Source organism: Podarcis vaucheri (genome assembly GCF_965113315.1).
Source record: "Podarcis vaucheri genome assembly, chromosome: 2".
Taxonomy (NCBI): domain Eukaryota; kingdom Metazoa; phylum Chordata; class Lepidosauria; order Squamata; family Lacertidae; genus Podarcis; species Podarcis vaucheri.
This window is the reverse complement of record NC_138760.1, coordinates 40243825-40262527: the sequence shown is the minus strand read 5'-3', so window position 1 is coordinate 40262527 and position 18703 is coordinate 40243825. Positions and strand designations below refer to the sequence as shown.

The 18703-nt window shown below is 48.0% G+C and overlaps 1 protein-coding gene across 2 annotated transcripts in view; it reads right to left on the bottom strand.

The window, feature by feature from the left end:
* SPHK1 (sphingosine kinase 1) overlaps window positions 1-18703 on the bottom strand; it is a 56568-nt gene that overhangs the window by 28477 nt on the left and 9388 nt on the right. The window contains exons 2-3 of one of the 2 annotated variants that reach the window (XM_082203922.1): window positions 17019-17173; window positions 13928-14563 (exon numbers count right to left, since the gene is read on the bottom strand). In XM_082203922.1, the coding sequence (XP_082060048.1) occupies window positions 13928-14563; window positions 17019-17037 (655 nt within the window). In that variant the 5' untranslated portion in view covers window positions 17038-17173. The remainder of the gene's footprint in view (window positions 1-13927; window positions 14564-17018; window positions 17174-18703) is intronic. The other variant, XM_082203923.1, reaches the window with a different exon arrangement.

Below are 18703 nucleotides of genomic sequence, written 5' to 3'. Positions count from 1 at the left end.
ACACGTGCTTCGTGTTGTTGTAAGCGAACTCGGCGAGCGGCAGGTAATCCACCCACGTCGCAGGCTGTTGATTGGCATAGCATCTCAGGTACTGCTGCATGATGGCATTGACCCTCTCTGCTTGCCCGTTGGTCTGCGGGTGTCTTGCCGATGCCAGATTGACCTTGACATGTAGAAAACCCATCAGCTTCTGCCAGAAATTCGAGATGAACTGGCGTCCGCGGTCGGACAGTATAGACCGCGGCAGACCATGCACTTTGAACACGTGATCTATGAACAGTTTGGCGGTTTGTTCCGCCGTGGCCACCTTCGCACACGGAATGAAATGTGCCATCTTGGTGAACAAGTCCACCACCACTAGTACAGCTGTCTTGCCCCTCGAGCTGGGTAAATCCGTGACAAAGTCTAGGGCCACCCTCTCCCACGGTTCAAACGGCGTTTGCAGCGGTTCTAACAGTCCCGCCGGCGGTCTGTGTACCGGCTTGGCCCTCTGGCAGGTGTCGCACCTCGCGACGTAGTCCGCGACCTCCCCTCTCAGCCTGGGCCACCAGAAGTCTCTCGCGACTAATTCCACCGTTTTTTCTGTGCCAAAGTGACCGGCCGTGGGTGCGTCGTGCAACTGTTGCAGTACCTTGGCTCGAAGTTCGTCTCCAGGCACATAGACGGCCCCTTTATGTAGGAGCAAGCCGTCCCGCACCTGGAACTCGTCTGTGTTAGCCGTGCCTCTGTGCACTTCTGCCATCTTCTCTTGCGCGAATGAGTCGTCCCGCAACGCACGCCGCACCGCATCCAGGTCTACCGTAGCTGAGGCACACGCCCACGCCGTCGGTGCGAAGATGTGCATGGCCGCCGCTGGCGTCACCTCTTCTAGGTATTGCGGTTTCCGGGACAGTGCATCCGCCATGATGTTGGTGTCTCCTGGGACGTACTCTATTCGGAAATCGAAGTCCGCAAAGAACTCTGCCCAACGTATCTGCCTCTGGTTCAGGAACTGCGCCGTGCGCCAGTGCTCCAGATTTTTGTGGTCCGTGCAAACCTGCACTGTATGCTTGGCGCCGATCAGGAAATGCCTCCACGCCTTGAACGCTGCATGAATGGCCAGCAACTCCCTGTCCCAGATGGTGTAGTTCTGCTCCGACTTGCTGAGCTTCCTGGAGTAGAACGCTCCCGGCCTCCAGACCCCCTGCGGGTCTCGCTGCAGCAGGACGGCTCCCACGGCTCTGTCTGACGCATCTGTCTCTACCCTCAACGGTTTACTGGGGTCGATATGCAGCAGTTGCTTTTCCGACGCGAAGAGACGCTTGAGCGCTTGAAAGGACTGCTCCGCCTGCTCCGTCCAGATGAATTTCTTTTTCTTGGAGCTGAGCGTGTCCGTAATGGCCGCCGTCTGCATCGCGAACCCCTTGATAAATTTGCGATAGAAGTTGGCAAAGCCGACAAACCGCTGTACCTCCTTCCGGTTTCGCGGGCTCTTCCAATCCAACACCGCGCGAACCTTGGTGCTGTCCATGGCTAGTCCCTTGTCCGACAACTTGTATCCCAGGAAATCCACCTCCGTCGTGTCGAACTGGCACTTCTCTAGCTTGGCGTACAGTCTATGTTGTTGCAACCTCCTCAGCACCTCCCTCACGTCTTGGTCGTGAGCTTGCTGCGATTCAGAGAATATCAGGATGTCATCCAGGAAGCAGACGCACTTCTTGTAGAGGAGCCCCGCCAATACGTGATGCATGAAAGCTTGAAAACAGTGAGAGCCATTTTGTAATCCAAAGGGCATAACTCTGTACTCGTAGGTGCCCAGGGGCGTGAACATGGCCGTTTTCCACTCATCGCCCTCCCGTATGCGGATGAGATTGTACGCCCCTCGTAGGTCCAACTTGGTGAACACGCGTCCCTTGCGCACCGTCGCGAGGAGGTCGTCAATCCTGGGCATGGGGTAATCAGACGGCTTGGTCATCTGGTTCAAGAGGCGGTAGTCCACAACGAGTCTTTTTTGGGGCGTGTCTTTCTTTTTCACGAAGAAAACGGGACTGCCCCCCACTGCCTTGGACTCTCTGATGAAGCCACGCTCCAGATTATGATCAATGAACTGTTTGAGTTCCTGCTTGGCAAACGCTTCAAACCTGGCTTGGAGATCTCTGTAGGCGAGCGCTGCTTCCTCCTCCCTCTTTCGGGATGCTAATATCTCTGTGTTTAATTGTGTCACTGCCTCTTGCAGATTTGCGATTCGCTGTTCAGCCGTCATGCCTGCCGATTTTGTGAGCTTGAGTCCAGGCACCCCTCTTCACCCCTCGCTGCGCCTTCTCCCTCTGCGGTGTTTCAGGCGCCTGGAACTTCTTTGGAGGAGGAGACGAGACTTACTGTCAGAGCTGCCACCAGGTCCCAGCTCACACAGGACCACGCTAGCCAACGTTCACTTTATAAGAGTCTTTATTGAGTTACAAGTTTCATGTCCGAACTGCAGCGTGCAGCTCTACACCTTCCATTCTAGGTCGACGAAGTCTCGTCTGACTCTCCGCCCCCTGCGCACCAGCTTAATACCCTAGCCTTGCTCCACCTCCTACGCCTCTCCCTGCGTCTCTGGGTCCCACTGCTCCTCCTAGTCTCCTCCCTCCTAGACTCCTCCGACGCTGAAGACCCCCCACTTCCTTCCTCCTCCTTTCGGCGGGCTTTGGGACCCGGCTCCCTCTCCGGGCTGCTTGCTGCGCCAGCTTCCTCTGCATTTGAACTTGGCGCGCGCGCCCAACTCCCTGCCTTCCTCTTAACCGTTGCCTCGCTCTCTGAGGAGGGCGTGACCATCCCTGACTCGTGCCCTCCCTCCTGCTGACAGCCTCCGGAACCCGATGCCTGGCTACCTTCCTCCCTGCTGCTCTCAGTCTTGAGCGTGGGTCCCGACTTCCAGCTGCTGCCGCTCTCAGTTATGAGCGTGGGTCCCGACTTCCAGCTGCTGCTCTCTGAATCTCCTCTGTTCCCTTCCTCCTGGGGTGTCCCCCCGGATCCCCCCCTTGCTCTGCTCACTGGGGCTCCCTTTTGGGAGTCCTCTGACTCACTGCTTAGGCTTGGAGATCTCGGGTCGTCATCATCACTCATTCTCCCTTCGGATTCCTCCCCCTCGCTCTCTGTTTCCTTCCTTCTCTGCGTCTCTGCTCCTGAACCCCTGACAGGTGCTAAAAAAAAATCCCACACTGGAAGTGAAGGACTTTGATCATTCACAAAGTGCTTTGGCATGGATCTTGAGTAAACTCTGTTTACTGCACATCTTACTGATCTTCTGCCTATCAGTGTGAAAGGTACTGGGAATCATAAGATGAGTCAACATGCCTTCTTCCCCCTGGCGCACCTGCACAGCCCTAGCCTCACCGCAATGCTGCCCTGCCCAGCCCACCCAGGTAAGCGGCAGCAATGACACGGTGGGAAGGGCAGTGCCATCTTCCAACTCACCACTGGCTATGCACTAATGTGCAGAGTGGCATTAACTTCCTAGTTTTCTAGAGACCATTTCCAGCTCAAAATACCTGGAGTGCAATAAGCACACATGCACAGCTTCCCCTTTAGCTCATGTGAGCCAGCACATGTAGCTTAGTAGAAATGCAAGCACTGTTGTGCACCACAATACCCAAACTGCAAAGCAGTTCCCCACATGCCTTACAAGCAGATAATATTTGGGTCCCAAATTCTAGTTTTACAGCTTATTGGGGCTGTTGCAGTTGATGAAAGGCCTAATGCCCTAATCAGTGAAACAGGATTTTTTGGACATAGTCCAACGGACATGACATTGGACTTCAACCAAAGTACTCCTATCCAACCAGTTTCTACACTGTAGTTTGCCTGATGATCACAGAGGAAAAGTCTAATGTCCGCTTGTGTTCTGGACCCTTGCCCCTCTTGGCTGATAAAAACTATAAAGGAAGAGATGGCTGGCTAGGCTAGGGAGGTGACTGATGCCTCTTTACGAGAAGGGGTGGTCCCTGCCTGCTTGAAGGAGGGAGTGATATGACTACTCTTTTAGAAGCACGTCCTGGATTCAGAAAATCTAATTACTGGCCAGCTGCCCTTCTTGGGCAAGGTTCTTTAACGGGTGGTTGTAGACCAGATCATAGAATCGTAGAGTTGGAAGAGACCCCAGGGGCCATACAGTCCAACCCCTTGCAATGCAGGAATCTCAACTAGATCATCCATGACAGATGGCCATTCAACCTCTGCTAAAAAAACCTTCAAGGAAGGAGAGAGTCCACCACCTCTCATGGGAATCTGCTCTACTGTCAAACAGATGTTACTGTCAGAAAGTTCTTCCCAATGATTAGTCGAAATCTCCTTTCTTGTAATTTGAATCCATTGGTTCAGATCCTAACCTCCAGAGAAGGAGAAAACAAACTTGCTCCATCCTTCATGTGGCAACCCTTTAGATATTTGAAGGTGGCTATTATATCCCCTCTCAGTCTCCCAACTCCTTCAACTGTTCCTCATGTCTGTTTTGCCAGGCAAAACTGTACTTAATCTCCCAGGCCTTTGGCTAATTAAACAATCTATGGCCTTTTAAACTGTTGGGGGAGTATTGTTTTTGTTTGTTTTTCTATGTTATGCATTTTTGTGTTTTCATATTGTGAACCACCCTGTGTTCCTCGGAAGAAGGATGACATAAAAATTTAATAAATAATAATAATCAAGCTGGCATAATACCTACAGTACTCTTTTACAGCTGCTAGATGCTGTGCTGGTTAACATACAGTCAAATTTAAGAACTGGAAAACTTGCTCGCTACTTTGTGACATTTTAGTTGGTCCTAATTAAGGTATCACCCTCTGGTGACTTGGGGTTTTTTGTTTGTTTTTTAACCTAAGGGACCAGCTAAACCTGGTCCACATTTGAATGAAAGCATCAAGTTCTGGGGGACATTGCTAAATAAATTGGGAGGGGTTCATCAGGAAGACAACAAAGAGAAAAATACCGTATTTTTCCTCTATAAGACTCACTTTTTCCCTCCTAAAAAGTAAGGGGAAATGTGTGTGCGTCTTATGGAGCGAATGCAGGCTGCGCAGCTATCCCAGAAGCCAGAACAGCAAGAGGGATTGCTGCTTTCACTGTGCAGCGATCCCTCTTGTTGTTCTGGCTTCTAAGATTCAGAATATTTTTTTTCTTGTTTTCCTCCTCCAAAAACTAGGTGCGTCTTATGGTCTGGTGCGTCTTATAGAGCAAAAAATACGGTATTTGAAATTCAGTAAAAGGAGATGCTTACCAGTGGCAATATTTGGCTGTAACTGGGAGGAGGGCTTTTAAAGAAGTGAACACTTGCCTTTTAGCTTCAGGAATCAGTTTTACACAACACATACCCCAGCACAAGGCCAAGTGGGTGCTGACAGTGCCTCTTCAGAGGCAGTAATGTTAGCCTTTTTATTTTATTTTTAATCACTGCAACCAAGCATAAATTAATAACTGGCACATCTCACTGAATCTTAAATTAGCAGTTCAAAGATATACGAAGTAAGCCAAAGCCATATTGGATATAGCTCTGAAAGAAGAGAATATAGAATTAAAGTGTAAACAAGCATGTGCCTTTGCAAGCTACCCAGTTTGAATTAAAATGCATTTGGCAAAATCATGTTGGCTTACAAGTGGCGCAACTCATAAAACCAAGCCGATAAGCCAAGACAAACGTACTTTAAGGCTTGCAGGAAATAACCATGACCTGTTTGTCACCCATTCTACCTTTGGCCAGGTCTAGGAATAAACTAGATGTGACCTGTGAGGACACCATGAAGAGTTCCGGTGGCTTTGGCCCCATGCAAATTTCTTTGAATGATGGCACTGCATTCTGTCAAGCTACTATAGGCTGGCTGTCATGGCTGCCACACATCTACAAGTATCCAAATCTGTGTTCTCGTGCTAAATAACCTCACACCATCTGATCTACGATGAACAGAAACGGTATGCGTTGACCTGTTCTTTGTGCTCTGAGGTTAGGGTGGCCTGCCTTCCCCTGTCGCCACTGCCCAGCTTGCCAGTAATACCAACTTCTGTAGAACTGCCTGATTTCCTTTCATCTTTTGTTCTTCACTTCGAAGCAATTTTAAGAACATCTTGGAAGATTAGAGAGCTGGGCCCAGGGCCAGGAAGACACATGATGGAACACTTCTGTTCCAAAGTTTTCACAAGAAGGTTGGTAGAGCTTTTCAATAAGGGTGGGGGTGGATGCAGTAATAATGAAGGGTGCGAGAAGGTAAGATGCAATGTGTCTGCACTTTTCAGGAGCTATGTTCTGTAAGGCACTCTCAGGGACCAGGAGTCAGATGCCTCTTTGTTGGGTGATGATGCAAGTGAAGAATCTGACCAGGAAGCAGGAAGGGGACCCAGGGCCACCCTGCTATCGGATGAACCTGCGGGGCTGGTCTCAACCCCCACCCCAAAAAGGAAGTGGCACTGCCATCCTCTGACTCAGAGAACTCCACTGCAACAGGCCCAGGGCAACCTGGATAAAAACAGCATCTTATAGCAACATCAGAGCTCTCTGTCCCCCAGAGCGCTGCCTGAGCCTTGCCTTGTATCCTGCCTAAACCATGCCTACCCCAGCTGGACTTTGCCTTGCTTGGCTACACCACAGAGCAGGACATACAGTCAGTGCATTTAGATAATGACGAGCTTTCAGGCATAGAAAGTTTACACAGTCCATCTGCATTCGCCACCGAATCGGCTCTGATCACACTTTCTTGTACATGTTCCAGGGTCTGGTCTGAGGGCACATGAGGCCACCACCATCCTGAGGGCTAATAGATCTGGGAACAATGTGCATCTTGCCCTAGGTGCTATGACAGGAAAGTTGAGATATAAATGTAGGATAAATAAATAAATACGTTGTTTTACTTTTTTAAAAAAATTATATACCGCTGGCCTGCAATAGTCTCTAAGCAGTTTAAGACACACACACAAAATCAGTTGAAACTAATAAAAGCAAACATCAATTAAAATGCCGCTGGAATTAAAATAAGTGCCTTGAGTAGGTGCTGAAAGTTCAGTAGCGAAAGGCATGTCTGACCTCAGTTGCGAGTTCTGTAAAATACCTAGAGCAAAGTATGCCAATGGATGTTGGAGAAGTAAAACCAGACACTTGTTCAGCCATTACCTTTGTTGACATGGGTGTGACCACCATGCTAAATGGTACCAGTGGCTGTTTTATTGAAGTGCGCTCTGTGATCCCATCCCAAGAGCAAGAGATGGTGTAGCAAATTACAAAACACAGGGACGCTCTTCATGTTTTGTGCCTGACCTACAGATTTCATAGAGAGTGGAAGGCTTCAAAAGAAGGGAATTCTGTTCTGCATAGGGCTAGAGAGTTCTAGGATGTCCATCGGTCTTTTAAAAATCCTGGCTATGTCTAAAGTAGGGAGTGGGGACACTCTGCCTGCTCCTAGATGACTCTCTCCACACCAATTCCATTTACACAAATGCAAACCTATGGGGACTGTTGGCCTGGTTAATTCTGGCACAGCCACTCGCCTGTTTTTGAGAAGCACCCAGAAGGATTTCAGACTAAAACGCAGAGAAGCTGGGACAGAGGAGAAAGTGCAAATCACTTTTGGAGGAGCAGGTGGGGCAGGGGAAAACATATGCTCCTACCGATAAGATTAAATCTGCCTGGGACAGGAAGGTTTCTGGAGGCCTTAGATAGACAAGCTGCTAAACAGCAGGGGGTTGGGGCGGAAGCTTCTTATAGGCCAAGTCTCCATTTCTCTCTAGGCAAAATGACCAAACCAAGAAGAAGCGTCTTCTGGCTATCTCTCCCCGCCACTTCTCCTCATCTGTCAGTTCACGAACTGGATTACAAAGCAACATTCTGGCCACAGAGTCAGCTGCCATCGCTCCCCGTGTCACTCTCTCTTAGCATCCCCCACCAGGAGATCTCTCACAGAGAGAGGAGCTGTGTGGTATAATTGCTCTACTTTCCCTCCTGCCTAGGACGCAGAGGGAGAACAGAAATTGTATAGGAGGAATCCTTTTCACTCTCCAAGGCCAACTGTGTTGCTGCTCCCACCTCCTGCGCATTTAGCGCTAATGATGGGGTGGGGAGGGGGTGCTGAGTCACCACACGGAAGACCCAGCCAGACGTGCTGCTCAAAGCGGTCACGTGGTTTCCAAATTCCTCCGGCCCAGCTCTGCAGCATGCACTGATGTCACATGGGAGATCCATGGATGACTAGCTGTGCTGATGAATAGGAGCTCTGGCTAACATTCATCTCTGACTAACATTTTCACCACAGGATTTAACTAGCGTGAAAGACTCGATCCTGAGAATTCAAAAGGCACTGAATTAATTTGGCTTCAAGAGAGGGGACAGTCAACATTTCCTACAATTAGACCTTTAAAAAAAAGTATGTATGGCTTTATGTGCACACATAAACACAGGGTAGTATATTGGGCTTGCAGTGCGGGGGTCTGGTCTCCACTAGATCTGCAATGTGTTAGTCAATCAGGATTAAAACCTTTCAATTTACTAAAGTAGTGCTCCCTTACTGATTGTGAAACAGGTGTTTTCTTAAATAAGCCGTGTAACTTTTCCCACCTTTGCAAGTGCATGCCTAAAAAAAGGCTGAGCTGGTCCACACAATCCCGTGAATTTTTTCAGAATGGTGGGTGATCAGAAGATTATATGTTCCTGCTTGTGAGTCACATTACACAGAATGATTATCTTATCACAGCACCCTCCTGCTCCCAGACAAAGAGGTCATTTATATTCTTCTGAAACAGCCAACAAGGGGCCTACTAAATGTTACCCTAGCCAAATGGCAGCTGCTTTTTACAGGAGCAGATTCCATGCAGCTAGGAAGATGGTCAAACGACCCAACCTCATAGGCCTGGACCCAACCTCTGATCATGTGGGTTCTGGCTATGAGATTATCATTATTATTACTATTATTGAAGAAGAAGAAGAGGAGTTTGGATTTGATATCCCGCTTTATCACTACCTGAAGGAGTCTCAAAGTGGCTAACATTCTCCTTTCCCTTCCTCCCCCACAACAAATACTCTGAGGTGAGTGGGGCTGAAAGACTTCAAAGAAGTGTGACTGGCCCAAGGTCACCCAGCAGCTGCATGTGGAGGAGCGGGGAATCAAACCCGGTTCACCAGATTACAAGTCCACTGCTCTTAACCACTACACCACACTGGCTCTTTGAGGTTAATATTTTCATTTGTGAATTGCTTCCCATGAGATATGCAGAAGCAACTTAGAATGTAACATACAAAAATAGTGGTGCATGTTAAAATAGTTAAAAGAACTGCATATACAAAATCTCTCTCTTTCTCTCTCTCTCTCTCTCTCTCTCTGTGTGTGTGTGAGAGAGAGAGAGAGAGAGAGAGATTAAAAGCAGTTTAAAACAACATCAGGTACAGAAAACCAACTCAAATCTAAGACAGAGATAATCTAACTGAGATAAAGATTTTAGAAGGCACCACACTGGAAGGGATCATTTGAGAACTAACGTGGCTTAGAGTGGTTAGGGTATTGGACAAGGACTGGTGAGACCTTGGTTCAAAACCTCGCTCAGCATGGAAGTTCACTGAGAAACTGTCAGAAACGCCAACAGAACCAGCATTCCGAGATACACCCATCTTCCATCCTGACTGCTGCCACACATAGCCCCTAAACAATCAAGTGTTGTATACAGCCTGCTAGATAAACTCAAGCCTGTTTGGTATCAGGTCTCAAGCCTGGCTCATGGGGCGGGGGCTATAGATAGAGCAGGGGGTTGGGGGCTTGTATGGGGGCATCAGAGCATAGTTTTACATGGGCCTAGCCCACACCTTGCCAGAACTGACTAAGCCTGTTCACTTTATTGGGGGAAGAGGCAGGGAAGGCACAGGCATTTATTTACCTTTTGTGCTGCCCTCCACCCCAAAAATACTGGTTTTAGACAGCTACTAGGAGGCATGACTGGGAAGGGGTTCTGGGACTGGTCTTGTGGATTTCTCCAAGAATGCTTCTCTCTTTCCTGCCCCACACCATCATTCAATGTGAGGTCTGGTCAAGCTGTGGAGAAGTTGGCAATCCCTGGAATAGTCTCGTAACTGAGTAGCAGCAATGACATGTTTATGGAGTTGTTGTAGTCAGGGAAATAGCCCAGGGTAGCTCTGTGCTTTTAACTGCCTCCTGGCTAACTTTGGCCAACTCTGTGATGTGTAGCATTCCAGTTCGTTTTTCTAAGCCAGAGTTTTCAAAGGAGGAAATAAAGGAGCTAGCATTAGACTGAATACGAGCTCCTTTATTGTACTGAATGTACTGCGAGATGTAATGAATATACTACAAGAAATGGATTTGCCAAGACAGCTGACAACAAAAAATAGCCAGTGTTACAACCTTAAGAGCAATAATGGTCTTGGGAAATAAATTCAACTGATTTCTGGGAAAGTATGTTTCAACTGGCTTCTGAGATGACTCAGATCACCAAACAAGTTCCACTTTTATTATTCAACAGGCTGGACAACGATGCAGAAAAATAGTAAAGAGCAAATCAGTGTGAGTAACCTAGGGATGAAACGATAACAATAGTTCTCAAGAGAGCCTGGCTTCCCATGGGGCACCATAGTCTTATCCCACTGTTTCCCCTGGTCAAGGAGGTTTCCAAAACAATATAAAAACCTGCAAAACCTCTGACCCTTGCAGAGACCCAGTATGAAGCTCTTAAATAAACCAATATGAAGTTGTTTTGCACACAACTGAACATTCCTGTATCTAGCCACAACCAGCTCTTGGTGTTCACGTGGATTTTAAAAAATAATCACTTAGGGTGTGCGTGGAAATGAACTGTCACTTGAGAGCATGGCACAACAACTTTGGGAGAGGCACTCACCACCTTGTTAACATGCACACGGGATACTCAGGCTTGCCTTGTCAAACTGGTTTGCAGCCGGGAGTCAGCACAACCTATTGCACAGGCAGTAACTAAGAGGATTTGGGAGTTTAGTGTTGACTGTTGAGAAACACGCCTCTCTGAAACATTGATTGCAGCACACAGTCCTGTGCTGTAGACCATGTAGCTATTTGCTCAGTGGTACCAGGGACACTTCTGCTAAGATGCATAGCACATATGTCCCTTTCCTCTCTCTGATAAAGACTTAGTCCTCCAGCTTTCATCCACAGTTCATTCATTTTCACAGAGACTCAGCAGCACACTTGGCCTTGTGGTTTCCACCAAATATTTAGCAAGATGAGCTAGGAGATTTCCATCTCCTTTCCCACGCTGTGAAGTGTTTGACACCAGCTCTTTCAACATGTTTCTGTAAGGTTCTGTATCTTCTAGCAGGAAGGTAAACATCCCTATGTGACTTTGCTTTTAAAATACGGGGCTTTAATTTGGGTTCTACATGCAACTGCCTTTCCCTCATGAGGCCTAGAAACAAAGCTGAACATCTTTTATCACAATTTTTGCTATATGGAGAATTTAAGTTGACAACTTTGCTGATAAACTTTGCTGAGGTGACAACTTTGCTGATAAAAAAATATCAGGGTGACATAACCAGATGGTTTTCCATAACGATCTGTGCAACTAGATTTGAAACACAGGTGCAAATATTGGGCAAGAAGAAATAGGAAATGCCATGGAAGATGCTGAAACTTCAAAAATGTACCTGGCTGCTCTTGGGAACCAGAGACCAGACAGATAGGCTTAAGGCCGATCCAGCAATTCACTTATGTTCTTTAAAAAGCACAATAAAATTTCCTTTTTGTTATCACCTTCTGCAACTGCAGTCCATACACAATTTGTTTCAGAGCAATACTAGACTACTTCCACAGTGGCTATATCAGAAAAACTCTTGTGGGGAAGGCTGGAAGAACTGAGCTTTGCTCCACAAGTTTGTTTTCTGAAAGAGCAATAATAGTGTATAGACAACTTTCCATTTATGTGGGAGTTACGTTCTGCAGATCGTGCATAAAGCCAAAATCACATATAGTCAAAACCCACCCCCTTTTATTTATTTATACTTTTTGCCAAGTGCATAAAGCTGAATGAGCACAAGTTAAATTGGTGTAAGTTGTGAGTTACCTGAACTTGTTTTTAATGAAATGAACTTTCAGATAATTGTAATTTTAATCAGTGCTATTTCAATTTGCAGTTGATGATTAAATTATAATCAAGTAGCCTCAGGGACCCACCAATGGTGAAGGGGGAAAGCTACTGGTCAGAGAGTGCTCCTCACTCCCACCCCTTTTGTGCTACCTCTGGAGGTCAGGTCAGTTCAGCAGGACTATGGCAGAGGTAAAGCCTCTGTGGTTTGCAGGTTTGAGAGTTAAGCTTCTAAATCAGGGGTGACTAACCCCAGTTTCAGGGGTTTGATCACACAGACCCAACAAGCAAATATTTCTGGCCCACAAGATCCTACTAATTTTGGTGGTGGCAGCCAATTTTTTTACTTTAGAAATTATTATTTAGTAGACACACCCCTGGAAGGTAATCCCCTCTGCTCAACTGAGCTCAACCTGCTAATGGGGATGCAAATCACCCTCTCATACCCATCTGATTGATTGATTGATTGATTGATCAGTCAGTGAGTGTGGAGCCACAATAACTCCCTCCTCAGCTGATCTGCTCAGACAAGCTGGAGGAGGAAGCTGTGTATGTCCTCTGAGCATTTGTGTGTAAGAGAATTTTAAAGAGTCTTACAATGAGACCAACATTCATTTGCATTTATTTCTAACCCATCTAACTCTAACATAGGAATGGCTAACCTGTTGCCCTCCAGATGCTGCCGGACTCCAACCCCCATCAGCCAGCATGGTCAGGATGATGGGAGTTGTAGTTCAGCAACATAAGGAGGACCACAGGTTCTTCTTCCCTGGTGTAACCCTATGCTAAGTTCAACTGTGAAGTGCAGTGCTGGTGAGAACCGGCCAGGCACTACTGTCATTATGTCTCAGAGGCATCTATACACATAAATTAACATATGCAAACTTAATATAGATTTGAGTGATAGGCTGGCACCCATGCACCTAGCAATGTACCCGAGTAGACATGCAATCCTAGGCAGGTTTACAGAAATAAGCGCCACTGAATTCAATGGTTTACTCCCCAGTAATTGTGTTCAGGTTTGCAGCTTGAGTCCCATTTAATTCCATGAGCTTTTTGCTTCTGAGTAAGCAAGTAAAAAGCCATGCTACACAGCCCACACTTCACACGTTATGAATTTCCTGTATGAAAGGCATTTAAGTTATGCACAGGAATGAATCTACAATGTGTAAGTCTACTCTCGCAAACTGACTTGCAGGCTTGTGCTCATTTTGATGCATGTACAATATGCTGGCATAAATTGGCGACTGTTTCCCAAAGTGCATGTGTGCCCACCCACCACTAAATGCACATTGGAGCGATTGTTACACAAGACAACCGGAATAGCGACTGCACTGGTTAATTCCTACAAAGAAACACTTTCCCGCAACTAATTAGTTTCTGAGTAGGAGCTTCACAAAAACGAAATGCCCCTCTCAGGGGGAACTACGCCTGTTTCAGGCATTTGTGGCTCACATGGTAAAGGTAAAGGAGAGTTTGGGGTTTTTATTTTTAACCATTTTATAGTCAACTGATAAATCTGGAAAGCGATTTACAACATAGAGAAAAGGCAAGCCCCTGCTATGCCCATTTCACCAGCCTGAAAACTGAGGACCAGGCGGGGGAGGGGTTCCTCCTCGGGGTCATAGAGCCGGAAGGGACCCCAAGGGTCATCTAGTCCAACCCCCTACAATGCAGGAATCCTGCCTACTGCCTTGCCTGGCTGGGATCGAACCACCAAGGTATAGACTCCTACACACGGTGGGACTTTCTTCCGAGTAAACATGCACCTCCTGGAGCGCAGGTGAAACCGGAGCACGAGCTTCCCAGCTCGGCCCCCCCTCCCTCCATCCCGCGCTAGAGACGCCTCTACTTTCCGGGCGGGGCACTCGCTCACCTTGTAGGCTGAGGGTGGACGGCGTGGACAGCTCCATGATCTTCCGAGCCCACGTCTCGGCGATGCTTCGGTTCTCTTCGGCTTCCTGGGACTCCAAGACGCGGAAAGTCTTGGCCACCCTGTGGCGGGACTCCCCGGACACCCACCAGCCCTTCTTGAAGGGGTAGCAGAAGACGGTGAAGTAGGCGGCCGCCGGCTCTGGAGCGCCTTTCCTCTGGAAAGCGTAGCAGCCGATGCAATCCGAGAGGCTGAGCGCCGTGATGGAGCCGCTGGGCTCGGACGTGTCCAGCCGGCGGAGCAGGAGCTCGGCGCTGCTGGTGAGGCTCAGGGCGCAGCTCGACTTGGGCGCCGCCGCCGGGGCCAGCGAGAAGATCCCCGAGAGCACAACTTCGCGGGAAGGCCCGCTGCTGCTGCTGCTGCGCAAGGTCTCCCCGGAGTCCGACAAGCCGCGCTCCATCGCCGCAGCCTCATGGAGAGGGGACGACCCGGCGCGTGCGGAGGGCGCTGCTGCTGCTGCTGCTCCGGGAGCCCGGGCGTTGCAACCTTTCGCTGCCTGGCTTATCAATGAGCGGCGGAGGGCTGAATTCCACACGGGCGTTCGGGCGCGCTGCTCTCTGCTGCCACCCGGCGGCGACTCTGCGGAACGACACCAACTTCAAGTTCATTCATAAAAGCTCCAAACGCGCAATAATCAAAGAAAGTTGCTAAGCAAAGACACCCCCCCCCCAAGAACTTGCCCTTCCGAGCTGCGTCTCGGGAACCTCAAGGAACCGGTCTAAGCACGTGCTTGCTCAAAACTCAGCCCCTTGGGAATTAATCCGTAACAAGCCCCACCCCTTCTCTTTTGTCCCGGGACACCCACGTCCTACGCCTCCTCCGGGTTAAGAGGTTAGGCAACAGCAAGCCCTATGTAAGGACGCGGGGCGGGTCCTCCAAAGCAAATAAAATTATTATTATTTTTTTGACGGGAACAGGAATCCAAGGGCCAAACTCCACGGTCAAACAATGGGGATTGCTTCCACCTGCGCTTTTCATTTCTTAAGCGTTGCCTCCATTGACAGGCACCGACTTTGCCCAATAAGAAAGCTCTGCCCACGGTAACAAGCGCCAGCGTTTCTTACTCGGCCACCTGAGAACGGTGGTGCTCATGTCCTACAAACACTTGGGTGAATAGGGCTGGTCTCCTTTTTTCGGGATGGGCTGTTGTGTCTTTAACTTCCAGGTGGAGTATTTCCCTGGCATGGGGATGCAGTGTTGAGAAAATAATAATAATAATAAATTTGTACCCCGCCCTCCCCTGCTGGAGCCGGGCTCAGGGCAGCTAACATCATAAAACTAACACTGTCTGCTAAGTACATAAGTACGTAAAAACAGGCAATCAGTTAATTAAAATACATCTTAAAATTAGTTCAGAGCAAATTAAAATCTGGACAGATGGCAGTCCACCAGTAAAACTGAGAGTGGTTAATATTCTCCAGGGCCAACTGTTACCTCTTTAATGCTTCTATAATGCTTGTTATTATACAGAAAGAAAAGAATCAGACTGAACCCCGACCAAAGACCTGGCAGTACAGCTGCGTCTTGCAGGCCCTGCAGAAAGATGTCAAATCCCGCAGGGTCCTGGTCTCTTGTGAGAGAGCTTTCCACCAGGCTGGGGCCAGGGCTGAAAAGGCCCTGGCTCTGGTCGAGGCCAGTCTAATCTCCCCGGGGCCTGGGATCTTTCAGGGTGTTATTATTTGTAGACCTTAAGTTTCAGTGCTGGATTTCTGCCTGCCTGGAAGCTGTTTAAGGGCAAAAGGGGGGGCTCTCCCTGCTTGATCCCTTGCACAGTTAAAATGGGAGGCAAGTCCCACTGAGTTGAATGGCCCTGAGGCCCTTTGAGCAATGTGGCGGCTCCCACAGAGGCCCCACTAACTGCAAAATCTCCCACCCATCTGAGTGCCTCTGATGGCCTGGCCTCTGTTGGCATGGCCATGGAAGAGGTGAAACCTTTGCACAGAATCAGCCATGGGACAGAAAGAGCAGCATGGCCTTGCAGCATGGCCAGGTATGGCTGAGAGCTAAGTGTCCAAAGGACACCTGTGAAGGCAGTGATTGGCAGTGCCAGACAGCAGTCCTCCCAACAGCAACATTACTGTAAATTACCGGGACAGGATGGAGCAGAGTGGAAGTGAGGTCAGGGCTGTGCAGGAGGATCAACAGGATTCGAACTCGCAGCTCCACTCCATCCCTGAAAGCAGCAGTGACATCACTGTTAGGGGAGCACAATGTGGCACTGCCCTAGCCACCCCTGCAGAATAGGGCCAGTTTATAAAAGGTGGCAGGCAATGATAACACTCAGAAAAAGGAAGTTAGACCCACTGAGATGAATGGGACTCAGTCCTTAGCAAACATGCCTAGAGTTGTAACCAACCATGGAGCTTTATTAGCCACATTTATTCAGAAACTGATCTTGTCAGGTGCCTTGGGGAGCCCCTTGAGGGCCAAAAGTTTGGGCAGAACTGATTTTATAAATATCTACTTATAATATATGTTTCTGTGTTAGAATTTTGTAGTGTGACAAGCAGCTCCTAATATATATTTTTTATTTTATGGCAAGTAACTAGACTAGAGGGATAGTGTCAGGAGCCACAGGAGATGCATGCAGCTCCCCCGTGTGGTGAACCACCACACTGCAGTTTGCAGCAGGAAGTCTCCTCTACTCATGGTGCCTAATTTGGAAAAGAAAGATAAAAAGTCAACCAAATCAAATTTTTTAAGTAAATTCAATTTTGGGGTGGCTGGGTGGGGGATGACAACAATTACAGCTTTTAGAAATGCATAAATCATACCAAAATATTTTTTTTCCTAAACAAGAGGCACTTGGGTGGGGAAACGAAGCTGGTAAAACGTTTTGAGCATAGGTTTAAGAAAGCAAAAATAAAGATGACATGCTGGGAGGATTGACAGTGCATTCCCCCTCCCCTGCTTGCACGACTGCTTACACACCAGTGTTGTGATCATTAGAATTGGTGTGCCCCTCTAGACTTGGTTTGTTCTCTGGTCTTGACTAGTTCTGCCCTGCTTCTCAGTTTTGTTTTCTGGTTCTGACCTGTTATTTGACTATGCATCTTGCTTTCTCCTCTAGCCCTGACTTGCTCTCCAGTTCTGGCTTGCTCTGCAATCGATTGTTCCTCCTGGTTTCTCCTTTTCTGCCTTGTGCCATGGCTTCAGTTGTCTGGCCTCTGACCAGGTAGCTATGTTAGTCTTTGCAGCAAAAAGAAGAAAGAGTCTTAAACATGAACATATTTTTTAATGACAAACTTTTGGGGTTTTATTTTTTTAAAAAATCTCAAATGGGACTCCAATAATTGTGGAGCATCCAAAATGTTTTGTTGCTGAAGTGGATTCTAGTGCATGAAAGTTTGTATGCTACAATAAAACTGGGTTCTTTGATGGTAGATAGGTACTTTCCCCACTATTTAGCTGCATGCTAAGAAAAGCTTTAGGGACGCGGGTGGCGCTGTGGGCTAAAGCCTCAGCGCCTAGGGCTTGCCGATCGTAAGGTCGGCGGTTCGAATCCCCGCGGCGGGGTGCGCTCCCGCTGCTCGGTCCCAGCGCCTGCCAACCTAGCAGTTCGAAAGCACCCCCGGGGGCAAGTAGATAAATAGGTACCGCTTACCAGCGGGAAGGTAAACGGCGTTCCGTGTGCGGCTCTGGCTCGCCAGAGCAGCGTTGTCACGCTGGCCACGTGACCCGGAAGTGTCTCCGGACAGCGCTGGCCCCTGGCCAATAGATGTGAGATGGGCGCACAAACCCCAGAGTCTGTCAAGACTGGCCCGTTCGGGCAGGGGTACCTTTACCTTTAAGAAAAGCTTTACCTGTTGAATTTCTGCATACGAGGCTGCTGTTAGAAGCGGAAGAGCAGGATCACCCCCTAGACCACACCCACCAAATGAAACTGTAAACATGTTGTTTGCATCTCTTAGCTCTGGAAAGATGACTGAACTTTTCAAATGCCAACTGAGTTGCCTGTATTTTAGCTATCTGCTCCCCTTCACCTGCACTTACTTGGTTGTGTTTCTTTGATTGGTTATTAAAATCCATGGTAGATTAGTAAGAGGCCTTTTCATTGTCACTGGCCATGAGATCATAAATTGTGAAACATTCAAGCAGTACTCTACTCTGCTTTTGCTATACAACCGTTCACAGAGGCAGACCCAACAGCAGGGCAGGTGCTAGAGGTAGCAAGATCCATAAGGGGCACATTGTCCATACAGGGCTATCCTTTTCACCTTGCACAGTATATGAAGATTCTATGGAGCCTCTGAAATATCTCAGTTCGCATATTAAGGAGGGTTCACTGAGGGTGAATGTGCTACTGATCTTGCACGTGAAATCTGCCACATTATAAATAACATGGTCCATCTGCTTCTTCTGTTAGGCAAGCTACCAGTACTTTAAATTTCCTGCACCCACACACTGAGAACATGGTGACCACACTCCTTGTACTAAGCAGCGAAGAATCTTAATAGGTCCTTTTACTGGGTGTGCTTGTGCTTGCTTTCCCAATAGCTATACAGTATGATATTGACATTATATATTTGCATGATAGCTAATCCAGCACTACATGAACTCAATGAATGTAATAAAGACAAGCAGTTTAGAGAAGATTATAGGAACAGTAAGAAGAAAATCAATGGGAATAGTTCTACCATTGGTTGGGTTTTAATAAAACAGTGGAAGGGAGGAATGAGCAATGCATAATTTCTGCTCCTCTATCTGATCAGATGTGCC